The sequence below is a fragment of the Tasmannia lanceolata genome, unplaced genomic scaffold (assembly GCF_043159265.1).
Source record: "Tasmannia lanceolata isolate RefF3 unplaced genomic scaffold, GAP_Taslan_0.1 ptg000007l, whole genome shotgun sequence".
In the NCBI taxonomy this organism is placed as follows: Eukaryota; Viridiplantae; Streptophyta; class Magnoliopsida; order Canellales; family Winteraceae; genus Tasmannia; species Tasmannia lanceolata.
In genome coordinates this window covers 27,672,571-27,685,889 of record NW_027518684.1, presented here as the reverse complement: position 1 = coordinate 27,685,889, position 13,319 = coordinate 27,672,571, and the positions used below count along the sequence as shown (strand labels likewise).

Sequence of the window (13,319 nt, the reverse complement as noted above, 5' to 3'; positions counted from 1 at the left end):
CTTCCTGCCCTAGAGTCTTCGCAGGTTAAGGGATTTCTTCCTCTTTAGAGTCAGTCATAGAGAGTTTAGGATTCTGTCATATCCCTTGTAGAGTTTAGGATTCCGTCCTTCCATCTTTCAGAGTCAGTCTTCAGCATAGGAGTCAGTCCTTCAGTCTTTCAGGAGTCTGTCCTATCATCATAGGGGTTAGGATTCTGTCCATCCTCTCATCAAGTCATGTGATTTTTACCCGCTCTTGCAGGGTATAGGATGCTGTCCAACCCTTGCAGAGTTGTGATTCTGTCCAATCCCCCCGCAAAGCATAGGATGCCGTCCAACCTTTGCGGGACATCAGGAGTCTATCCTACCCTTATGATTATAGGATTCTGTCCTCTTGTGTCAAAATTTCAAAAACACTTCAAAAAACATCTAAAAACCAAAAATCTCAAAAATCCAGTCATTAGGAGTAGTTAGGAAATTCTATTCCGAACTACGGATGGCTTGATCCCTAGCTGAGGGGTACGTAGGCAGCTCAGGTATGCAGCAGGCATTCTGAGTCCAGTCACCCTTTTTACACCATTTTTACATCACCATTTTTACACCATTTTTACATCACCATTTTTTACAAATATTTCTCGCTATCTGGTCCGAACTACGGATGGCTTGATCCCTAGCTGAGGGGTACGTAGGCAGCTCGGGCTTGCAGCTGGCATCTCGAGTTCAGTAACTTCAAAAACTTCTATAAGCTTCAAAACCTTTCAAGCCTTCCAAAACTACAAAAATTCTTCAAAATAACCTTACCAACAATTTTCAAAAGATCTTCCCATAGAGTTAGGAGTCTGTCCTAGGCGTTTGGGGTGTCTTAGAGTTAGGAGTCTGTCCTATTTGTGTTGATATGCTGAGTCTTGTCGTGTGAGTGTCCTCAGAGTTAGGAGGCCTCAAGTTGTGATCAGTTAGACACTTAGTCGATCCGATGGCTAGACTAGAATGCGCTTAGATAGCCCATGGTTTTCCTTAGGACGCACAGCCTAGTCACACATAGGGTGTAGGGTCCGCTTGCATTAGTTAGGGCATATAGGGAGTCCTAAAAATTACCATTCACTTGAACTTAAGTAATGGCGCAAGAAGCTTTAAAAACTAGTCAGGTCTAGTTGATCGAGTCTAGGATAGCGGTCCTATATGGATAGGCATTGTAGTTTAGCATAGGTCGCCGAACTACGTTGACTCTGATTCTTCCCGAGGCCGGGATACGTAGTGCAGCCAGGATGGATGGCCACCCTGGTCCGAGTCAAGTATCGCATTAGAGTCTAGGGTTTGTCATATTTTATGTTTTTGCTGTGTTTTATTACTTTCCTGTATAGACCTTATACCTTTAGTTGTAGTGTGCATGTGTTTGCCCATCGGAACTTAGACACCAATTAGGCAAGACACTCATAACCTAGCTATTCTTAAGTGCCATGTCTTTCATTTCTTTTGTGTGTGCTTCTTATTCATCTCCGAGACATGCATGATTAGCTAGACGTTATCTCAGGGATATTCGTTCCCATTTCGCATGATTTTCGCCCAAAACTCTTCAAGGTTAATAATAAATGGCATAAGAGACCAGGTACTTGCACTTGGGCGAATTGGGGGCGCCTAACCCCTTCCCCATTCGTCATCAGGTACGGACCTTTTGTATCTCTGGTTATCTGTTGCGACAAAGCATAGCATGGGATCCAGGGCCTACTTCCTTGGATTGCGACTCTTTCTTTGTTTAAGGTGCGTCTCGAATCCGGGCTAGTCCCCGAATCGAGAGGTATCTCACTTTACATCGCAGCTCATGCTGTGAGGGGCACTCTTTCGAGAGTTCCTTGGTGGGGCTCTCCTTCACGTGGATGATCTAGAGACCGTCTGGGGGCTCGTCCCCCCAGCCTCTCTCGGATCGGGGTCCACAAAGAGCAATGGAGATTCTGGATCCGTTACTTCCATTAAAAGACAAGGAAGAAAGAGATGACAATTACGGAGATGATATGCAACAATTACGAGAATGTTTTGTGTTTTTGTTGAGATTGGAGTTGTATGTTCCATAGAATTGCCAAGTGAACGAATGAAAATGAGAGATGTCTAAAGGAAATGTATGCACTTAGGGACAGATTTCATAGGCTTGGGAGGGACAAATTTCTTGGGCTTTATATCGATGGAGAGAGATGAAATATTTCCTAATTGGTTGGTGAAAGTTCACCTTATATCATCAATTACTGAGATATTATTTCTTGGTGTGTCTCTATTCAAAGCTTCCGCTGTAAACTTGTAACTTAGTGTGAGATTACGTGTTTTGTGGGTAATGTTGCAATTTGTAGCTATCACATTTTTTCTCATATATGTATTTTCTCCACTTATTAATACAATGTTATTCTCAGATCTTGAGACTGATGAATGAAAAGTAAGCCCTTCAAGAATAAATTCATTTTCTCATGTTTGTATCTTTGCCTCCTATTAGTATGCTAAGTTCGTTCAATAGGCTCGTTCCCCTGATAGTAAGCCTTCCTTGTGCATTGTGCTCATTGTTGTATGTCAAGTTTCTTATGCGTGTTAGGCCTCCTATACATGTCATGCCTACTATGGGAAACACCATGTAGAAATTTGTTGTGCAAATTGTTAGAGTTTGGATTTGAGAGAAATCTGGCAAATCCTTATTATTTTTAAATTATAATAAAATTACAGATATTATTAATATAATATTTTTAAAAAAGAAAAAGGAAAAATATAACTAAATTTAAAAAAAAAAAAAAAAACTCTTCACTAAAGTTTCTAAAAATACACACTAAAATTTGGCAGTCACTAGAATCAAGTCTTTTTCCTAATTTTATTTACCCATTACCCTTTGCAAAGCATAGACTATTGTTTTAGATGAACAAGTATTATCATATGCCGTCTCCATTATAAGTGGGCTCATAGTGAACCATTCCATAGTGGGTCTCATTGAATGAAAGGTATGAAATATTTTGATGGTAGGTGAATCATTAACAGCGCCATCCATAATTCTTTAAAGAGAAAATGACCAAAAAAAAGGGCTTTTATATGACAATCACTTGTCAAGGGGAGAGAGTTGCAAATGACCAATGTAGAGTTTTTTGGACGATAATGCCCTTCTTGTACGCTTTTCTCTCTCCCTCTCCCTCTCTCTCTCTCGCCCCCCTATCAATTCAAATTACAGGTGATGATTACCTTCAGCTGTTATATTTTTAAAACCCCAAACCACTTCTCTCTCTCTCTCTCTCTTCCGACATTCTCTCTCTGGCACTCTTCTACCTCTCTCGCCGGCCCTCCTTCTCCCCGTCACTGGGACAAAAGAGGGCGCTCCCCACACGGCGGCGTTTTTCTCAGGTTGGTACCCCTCTCACTGTCACTTTCTCCTTCAGTTTTTTCAGTTATTGTTCCCATAAAGTCTAGAAAACCCTAATTTTTTCAGTTATTGGGAACACATTATTGGAAAATGTATGGTTTAAACCAATAATTTCTCAGACATTATTAGTTTAAACAGCTAAATTTTGGAATATCAATGGTTTAAACCAATAATCTGCATGGTTTAAACAACAAATATTTAGAAAATCAGTTGGGAAATTCCTAATTTCTGAAAACCAATGGTTTAAACCTACAGTTTGTCACAAATTATTGATTTAAACCACTACATTTTGAAATATTAATGGTTTAAACCAATATTTTGGGAGAAATATCTGGTTTAAACCTCAAAATCAGTTAAGAAAACCCCTAATTTTTAAAACATTAATGGTTTACACCAACAATTGATAACAAATTATTGGTTTAAACCCAAAGTATTTTGTAAATTAGTTGATAAAGACCTAAATTTTCACAAATCAATGGTTTAAACTTATAAGTTCACATACACTATTGGTTGAAACCCCTAAATTGTGAGAAATCATTGGTTTAAACCCCTAATATTTCTAAAACCACTTGAGACAACCCCTAATTTTTTAAAAATCAATGGTTTAAAACCTTTAGTTTCTAACCCATTATTGGTTTAAACCTCTAAAGTTTGAGAAATAAATGGTTTGAAGCAATATTTTTTTTGAATTCATTTGGTTAAACCCGTAATATATAACAAATTAGTTAAGAAAACTCCTAATTTTTTAAAGATCAATGGTTTATACAAATAATTTCTCACACATTATTGGTTTAAACCCATAAAGTTTGAAAAATCAATGGTTTAAACCAATAATTTGTGAAATATCATTGGTTTAAACCCCTACTTTATTAAAAATCAATTGAGAAAACTCCTAATTTTTCAAATATCAATGGTTTAAATCAATAATTTCTCACACATTAGTGGTTTAAACCCCTAAGTTTTGAAAAATAATGGTTTAAACCAATATTTGTGAGAAATCATTGTTTAAAACCCGTAATATATTTAAAATCAGTTGTAATTTTTCAAAGATCAATGGTTTAAACCAATAGTTTTTGAGAAATTATTTGTTTAAACCCATAAAGTTTTGATAATCAATGGTTTAAACCAATAATTGTTAAGAAATCATTGGTTAAAACCCTTAGTTTTTAGGAAATCAATTGAGAGAACTCTTAAACTTTGAAAGGTCAATGGTTTAAACCAATAATTTGTCAGAAATTATATGTTTAAAGATATAATATTTCTGAAATCAGTTGAGATAACCGCTAATTGTCGAGAAATCAATGGTTTAAACCTATAATTTGTGGCACATTATCGGTTTAAATCCCAAAAGTTTGGAAAAAATAATGGTTTAAACCAATAATTTGTGAAAAATCAGTTGTTTTAAACACTGAAGTTTGAGAAATCAGTTGAGAAAGCCCGTAATTGTTAAAAAATCACTGGTTTAAACCACCATTCCATTGCTTCCTTTGTAAGGATATAAACCACCATTCGATTGGTTCACTCCAAAGCACCATTCCATTGCATTGCACCAATACGAACCTCCCTTCATGGAAACGTATGTAGTTCCCTTTCCATTCTCCTCTCTTTCCATTTTTAGCAAGTTTAAATTGCTTTAAACAACTTCTAATCAGTGTTTAATTTTGTCTTTACAGGAGAGAGGAACGAAGGGCTTCTTTTGTCTTATACGTCGATTGCATTCTAAATGATGCGGTATCATTTGAATATCTCGGCGTGAAGAAGTTGCCTCTTAATGTGGGTTGGAGAACAAAATATAGATATTTTGACAATCTAATTCATGGCAAAATTGGGACCAATCAAAGTGAGGTTTCTCTATCTATAAAGTGTCGATATATTTTCGACCCATTTCAGATCATCTTATATGATATTCGAGATGACGACGACCTTGATCTGGTAATGATGCTCTTTGATAGTACATTAACACTTTGAGCCTATATGTAACCAAAGAGTTCAGATTCAGAGGAAACAATTCTCCGGACCCTACGAATGTCGGTCAGCCGTATTTAAGTGCGAACACAGAGGCAGTGGGTACCAGAGTGGAATGTAGAACTGCACTACCAGCGCTGGAAAATCACTGTGGAGATCCTCCTGGCGGAGGAAGACGTTGTCATGGACATACCAGTCATAGGTAAAATAGCTTACTGTTTACGGCGTTAGATGCAAGGATCGTACCTGCCCATGGCGTATCACAGGGACCACTTATACAGATTATGTTAAGGTAAAAACATTTATCCCTCAGCACACATACTCAAGCACAATGAAAGGGAACGATCATCCCATGGCCACTGCAAAATGGGCTGCTGAGTGCTCTCTAGCCTTATTCGAAAGCCCAGAGGATGTTAGGGCTCCTATGATAAGACGGTACATCAAGACCCACTGTAGTATAACAATGTCGTATTGGAAAGCCCACGTGGCGAAGATGATCATACACGAAATTATGTGTGGGAATGCCGAGGCGTCATACAGCATCCTGCCTGCATATGCTGATGAGTTGGTAAGAAGGAATCCTAGCACAGTAGTGCGGTTGTGCCGAACTCGAGAGCTGCGGCCAAGAGGGGATGATACATTTGGACATTTCTTTTGGTCATTTGGCCCTAGCATTAGTGCGTTCAACCGAACAGTTAGGCCCCTCGCCCTAGTTGATGGGACCCATCTGCGGGGAAGTACATGGGGACTCTACTAGCCGCAACTGCGATAGATGGCAACAATGGGTTATTCCCGCTGGCACTTGCAGTAGTCGAGGCCGAGACATATGATAGCTGGGTATGGTTCCTGCATTTGTTCCGTCAGAATTTCATTTCTGCAGGACGAGATGTCATAACGATTGGGTCCGACCGGATGAAGGGGTTGCTTAGAGCTGTAGCGGAGGCTCTGCCCAGATCGTACCATTTCTATTGCATCCACCAGCTCAGTGCCAACTTTCATGAAAAATTTAAGAGTGAAGATCTTCGAAAAAATTTTATGAACGCTGCATATTCCCTAAGGGAGGGTGCCTTTAAGGATGCGATGGAGAGTATTAAAAGCATGAGTAAAAGCGCAGAGAAATGGATATCGGAGATTCCTAAACGAAATTGGGCCAGCGCGTATTTTGAAGGTTCTAGATATAAGTGCTGACAACTAACGCAGCTGAGAGCTTCAATGTACTTTTAAAGGGCGCAAGGGAGCTACCTATTGCAGCACTTGTCGAACAGACAAGATGGAGACTATCTGACTTTTTCAATACTGTCAGAACGCAGGTAGCAAGTGGACGACTCGTTTGACCCCAAACGCGGAAGACTGGTTGGCCGATGAACGTATTCTAGCAGGTGATTATATGGCGCACCAGTGTGGTTGGACCGTATATGAGGTCAAGTCCAAGTACCACGTTGATGAGGTGGATATAGAAAAGAATGCATGTACGTGTCGTTTGTTCCAAACAATGGGAATGTCGTGCTCCCATGCGATAGCAGCAATGGGACTGGACCAACGAGACCCATACAGTTACTACGAGGAATGGTATCATGCCGATACGTATCGGAGGACTTACGATGGAGCAATTTATCCCACGTTAGACCGATCGCAATGGCCGGAGCCTACCCATCCTTTGCCGTTGGTATTGCCGCAAAAATCAAGACGACAGCCAGGCCGACCGAAAAAAGTGAGAACGGAGAGAGGGATGCAAAGAGGAGTGCACCATAAGTGCGGTACTTGCGGTCAACTTGGACATAATAAGAGATTGTGCAAGAATCCGCCCATCGTAATTCCTCAGCCAAACGCGGTCCCAATCGGGCCTTCCGCACCAATGGAAAACCGGTATGTAATTTTTTGACTTGTGTTTTCTCTTATATTACGATCCTCGATACAACCCGTGCCAGCTTTAAACTATTCTTGTAAATTTTATTACAGGCCTGGCCTATCCCGCCTGCCTCCGTTCTTTTAAGTATGATTCTTTTTTTGTATTTTTGGGATCATTTGAATTGAAGGGACCTGGATTTCGTTGATAGAAACTGTTTCGAGGTCTATCCTGCCTGCCTCCTGGTATGTAATTTTTATTTTCTTTTGAACCATTAGAATGTGAATTTTTCTCAAGAAATGCATAAAATCAGATGAAACATTTAAACAACTTGCTGGCGTGTTGAATTTTCCATGTAGGTGACCTGTTTTTGCATCCAATACAGTTTCATTGTTAGATTTCTTCAAGAAGTCCGGGGTCGTCAACTAGACGCGGCTCCAAAACTTCTGGACTAGGGAGCAATCAACCATTGAGCAATTCAACCAGTGAGGATTCATCTGAAGATTATGAAGTTATATGGGAATGGCCTAGCATTATGTGTAGATATGCAACAATGAGAAATTTTACTGTTTTATACCCTATAATGTACAGGCTTTAATTTGTACCCAGACAATGGTTGATTATATAACAGCTCCGGCGTTGGATTTGCGCGTAAGAAAATTGTTTACTCTCTCTATATTTCTCTCCTTGAATGAAGTTTGCAACCCAGGTTTCATTTTAGATATTGAAAACAAAACTTTCATGCCATTTGCAAATAACTGCATCCATCTACAAAGAGACTCCGAATATAAAGCTAATACAGCCCAAAACATCCACAAAGAGACTCCGAATATAGCAAAGAAGTCGGAGCCAAAAAAGAGAGCCATCAGCAAATAACTGCATCCATCTACTGCTCTGGAGGTGGTGGTGGCGGATAAGAAGAGGAACTGCCCGGGTGCTGACTCGACGGACCACCAGAGAGGTACTGATAAAGGGTAGAGAACTGGGCGTCAACGTGAGTGGAGAGCGACTTGAAACAAGTAGAAGGTGCCCAGAAGGTAGTATGCTCGAATAGCCACACCTGGAATGAAGACAGACAGTATTTAGAGAACAAATAACCAAACTTACAAAAGACTAATCATGTGTATAATATATATATGTACTCTTTACCTGTAGCACAAAAGCGCATCCGGTGATATATCTCGTCTTCCCGTTTTTGGAATATGCATCCAATGACTCTACTAGGAAGTCGTAGATGGGGTATGCCCAAGCAACTCTTCCCACGGTCTCTACTCCTAAGTAGGGGAAGAGGCAAGATTTCGTCCTGTGATCCACAGGGTCAGCCCGGGCAAAAATCACAGAGCAGCACAAGAGCAGCAACACATGTCTCACTATCGCTTGGACCAATGCAATCTCATCCGATCTGGACTCTGCTCTGATAACATCTGCAATCTCACCAAATCTCGCCCAAGCACGGGCAAACCTCCAACTTTCGACCTCCTCTGTCGAATGCCAGTCTATCCGTATTCTATCCCCTATAAGGCTTAGGCTCAATGCCAATGCTAAATCCCTAACCTCAAAGGGGACTAATATGCCACCCATTTTAAATGCCCTCGACTTGGGTATCCAGGATCGCACGAGGACGGTCAATATTGCCTTGTGCAATTTGGCACCTTCAAGATTAAGCAAGGCCCCAAATGGGCTTCTCTCTAGCATATCGGTATGTGCTTTCCTCAACTTCAAAGACTTGAAGAAGTCGTGAAACTTGGAGGGGCAGCATCTCGATGTAGCATAAGACGCCTGCAAAACAAAGAATTATCATATATATACAACATTTCACTATGTGAAAAAGATGGAAAACAAGGCTTAAAAGAATAATCGGAGGCATTACCATAGTTTCACGAGATGATCACTACGTGGAAAAGATGGAATCCAATCCAATTAATCAGATTTGGACCTGTTCAGATAGAATTATAGGAACAAATTAACAAAGTTGTCTACCAAAATTCTTTAACAACCAGAATTTTACCCTTTTGATCCATTAGGGATGAAAACCCAACATTCTTCTTAACTGTGATGCCAACCATATAGAAACTATAGGTTTTTCAAAACATAGAGGTTTAAACCTATAATTTTTTAGAAACTATAGGTTTAAACCATATATTTTCCAAAAATTAGGGGTTATAGACACTGATTTCTACCAAAATATTGGTTTAAACCATTGTTTTTCAAAACTTATGGGCTAATTTCAGAAATAGTAGGGGTTTAAACCAATGATTTCTCACAAATGATTGGTTTAACATATTGGTTTTCAACATTTAGGGATTTAAACCATTAATCTGTGAGAACTTATAGGTTTAAACCATACATTTTAGAACAATTAAGGGTTTAAACCAACTGATTCCGAATTATTAAGGGTTTAAACCAATGCTTTCTCACAAATTATTGGTTTAAACCAATGATTTCTATCAAATTATTGGTTTAAACCAAACTTTAGAGGTTTAAACAAATAGTTTGTGAGAAATTATTGGTTTAAACCATAGATTTATACAAAAATTAGGAGTTCAGTTGCTGATTTTTTCAACTATAGGGTTCAGTCAACTGATTTGGAAAAATATAGGAAAAATTCTAAACGGATTTTCTCAAAACCCTAACTTAAAACTGAGAGGGAGAGAGTGACAGTGTGAGAGAGGGGTTTAAACCAATGGCTTAAACCAAACTTTAGAGGTTTAAATCAATAATTTGGGAGAAATTACTGGTTTAAACCCTAGATTTATTAAAAAATTAGGGGTTTAGTTGCTGATTTCCCGAAATATAGGGTTTTCTCAACTGATTTGGGAAAATATAGGGTTTTGCTAAACTGATTTTCTCAACTTTAAACCATTGATTTCTAACAAATTATTGGTTTAAACCAAACTTTAGGGTTTTAAAACCATAATTTCTGACAAATAATGGGAAAATTATGGGTTTAAACCAAACTTTAGGGGTTTAAAACCATAACTTCTGACAAATTATTGGAAAATTAGGGGTTTAAACCAAACTTTAGGGGTTTAAATCATAGGTTATCTAAAAAAATTAGGGGTTTAAACCAAACTTTAGGGCTTTAAACCTTAGATTTCTAAAAAAAAATTAGGAGTTTTGGTTAGGGGTTTGATTACTCTCTCTCTCTCTGATTTTCCCAACTGAGAGAGAAAGAGAGAGAGAGAGAGAGAGAGAGAGAGAGTACCAACCCTAACTTATTTGTTTGATTCTAAACTGATTTTTCAAAACCCCTAATTTTTTGTTTCTAAACTCATTTTCTCAAAACCCTAACTTAAAATATCAAAACACAACTAAGAGGGAGAGAGTACCAACCTGTGAAAAGGAGGTCCTCTCAGAATCAGAGGCTGCCGGAGAGACAAAGGGCCGGAGAGAGGGGGAGAGAGAGGATGCCGACGACAGAGAGAGGGCCGCGAGAGAGATGGTAGGAGAGAATCACACCAGAGAGGGGGAGAGAGAGAGGGTGCCGACGACAGAGAGAGAGAGAGATGGCCAGCGAGAGCGAGTGAGAGCCGGCGAGAGAGGAACGACGAGAGAGAGAGAGAGAGAGAGAGAGAGAGAGAGAGAGAGAGAGAGAGAGAGAGAGAGATGTAAAAACAGTAAATACTGTAAAAAAAAACACTTGAATGACTTTAAGAGTAGTTTTGTCCTAAACCTACCCAAACCAGTCACCATCACTTTGGATTGGTCATTTCCAAGTCTCTCCCCTTGACAGGTGATTGTCATATCAAAGCCCTTTTTTTTGGTCATTTTTTCTTGAGAAAATGACCAAAAAAAAGGGCTTTAATGCGATAATGACGTGTCAAGGGGGGAGAGTTCTAAATGACCAATGTAGAGTGATAATGACTGGTTTGGGATTTTTAAGACCAAAGTACCCCTCAGTTCAAAATCGTGGTTTTTACCCCTCAAAATTTTACTTTTTTTATTTTCATCTCTCTCTCTATCTCTCTCTCTCTCTCTCTCTCTCTCTCTTGGTCGCTCTCGCCGGCCGTCGGTGTGATCTCTCCGGCCCTCTCTCTCTAGCATTTCTCTCTCTCGACGGCACCCTCTCTCTCGACGACACCCTCTCTCTCCGGCCCTCTCTCTCAAACTACCCTCTCTCTCAACAGCACCCTCTCTCTCCCTCTTTCCCTCTCTCCGGCCCTCTCTCTCCGGTAGCCTCTGATTCTGAGCGAACCTCCTCTCACAGGTTGGTAGTCTCTCCCTCTCAATCTCTCCCTCTCAGTTATTTTTTGAGATTTTAAGTTAGGGTTTTGAGAAAATCAGTTTAGAAACAAAAAATTAGGGGTTTGAGAAAATTAGTTTAGGGGTTTTGGAAAAATCAGTACTCTCTCTCTATGTCTCTCTCTCTCTCTCTAAGCTACGAAAATCAATAACTAAACCCCTATTTTTTAGAAATCTATGGTTTAAAACCCTTTTTTTTTAGAAATATATGGTTTAAAGCCCTAAAGTTTTGTTTGAACCATTGATCTTTAAAAAGATTAGGAGTTTTGTTAACTGATTTGTTATATATTACGTTTTGAACCCAATGAATTCTCAAATATTCTTGCTTCAAACCATTTATTTCTCAAACTTTAGGGGTTTTCCAGACTTTATGGGAACAATAACTGAAAAAACTAAAGGAGAAAGTCACAGTGAGAGGGGTACCAACCTCTTTTGTGCCGGTGACGGGGAGAGAGAGGGCCGACGAGAGAGGTAGAGAGAGTGCCGGAGAAGACCGCCAGAGAAAGAGAGAAGAGAGAGAGAGAGAGAGAGAGAGAGAGAGAGAGAGAGAGAGAGAGAGAGAGAGAGGTGTATACTGTAAAGTGGTTTAGGGTTCTCAAATTTCAAAATAGAACAGCTGAAGGTAATCATAGCCTGTAATTTGATTTGATATGGGGGGAGAGAGAGAGGGAGAGAGAAAAACGTACGGTAAGGGTATTCTCGTCAAAATAACTCTACATTAGTCATTTACAACTCTCCCCCCTTGATAGGTCATTGTCATATCAAAGCCATTTTTTTGTCATTTTCCCTATTTTATTTGGTTATGAAAAATATATAGATGCTTTAAAACTTTCAACAGTTCTATTGATGGGACTTTTCATCAAGTGTTCTCTTTTTATCAGCTCTTGGTTGTAATTTTTTTTTTGTGTGGCTATTAGTTATTTATCCTATGTAATTCTTTACTTGCATAAAGTACAAAAAATTGTATGTGTAAAAATTTTGTCTATAAGATGTACACCTTGGAACATGCCAATTGTTTCTTGATATGCTACATATTAGAACTTTTTGAATGCCTGTTTCAATAGAAAAATTAGGATGATTAAATCCCCATCAATTTCGAGTTTTATTGCCTCATTGGATATCACAAAAATAGGTCTTTATTTGCAAATGATATTAACAAGAATTTTGAAAAACATCCTTTTCAATCTCATCTTTACAAATTTGTAGCTTAAAATTTTTATTTCATTTTTTTTGTTCACCCCGTGCAATGCACGGGAACCGATTTTGGCACTCACAATCGATTGTCATAATCTTTAAAGAAAAGGGCCTAAAAATTATGAAAAATTAATACTAACTGAAAATTAGTTTTTTATTTTCCAAATTTTTATATTAAGCTAGGATCGAACCTCCTATCTCTTGGTTGCAGGACAAAGCTTTTTCAATGGTTTTTATTCTTTCAGATTTTAGGAGATTTCTGTGCTCCCTTCCCTCCCATCCTCCCAAGTATTGGGATCCGGGTAGAACTCACCCTTAAAAGCTTAGGCGTTAAGGCGAGGGTGCCCAAATCCTTATAGCCCATCCACATCCTTTCACATATCCTATGTGGGATTATTTTTTTGTCCGTTTTGAATTCTAAAGAAAAATGTATATAAAAGATTTGAACCAATGATTGCAAGAATTGTGTTACTAATGATTAGATGCAGAACACAAGGCCCAAATTTCATTAGTAATTTCCGGCCGAGCTCATGATTGAACCAAAACTTGCTCGCACTATTTTCAAGGGATTTCTACGGAGTGGTGAGGAGTATGAAATGGAAGAGGAGTGACTTGAGTTTGATCTGTAGAGTTTGGTTTTGTGCGTAATTAACATACTTTGGAGCATGGTTTGAAATTTCGGCCGAATCTGAAACAAACCCGAAATTT

General features: G+C 39.0%; 1 protein-coding gene across 1 annotated transcript; it reads left to right on the top strand.

Annotated features, from left to right (window-relative positions):
• Positions 1 to 6,070: 6,070 nt before the first annotated feature.
• On the top strand, positions 6,071 to 7,630 carry LOC143880722 (uncharacterized). The gene is made up of 4 exons (XM_077383695.1): positions 6,071 to 6,497; positions 6,640 to 6,949; positions 7,366 to 7,420; positions 7,535 to 7,630. The coding sequence occupies exons 1-4, from the start codon at positions 6,071 to 6,073 to the stop codon at positions 7,628 to 7,630; spliced, it is 888 nt and encodes a 295-aa protein (XP_077239810.1).
• Positions 7,631 to 13,319: the final 5,689 nt, after the last annotated feature.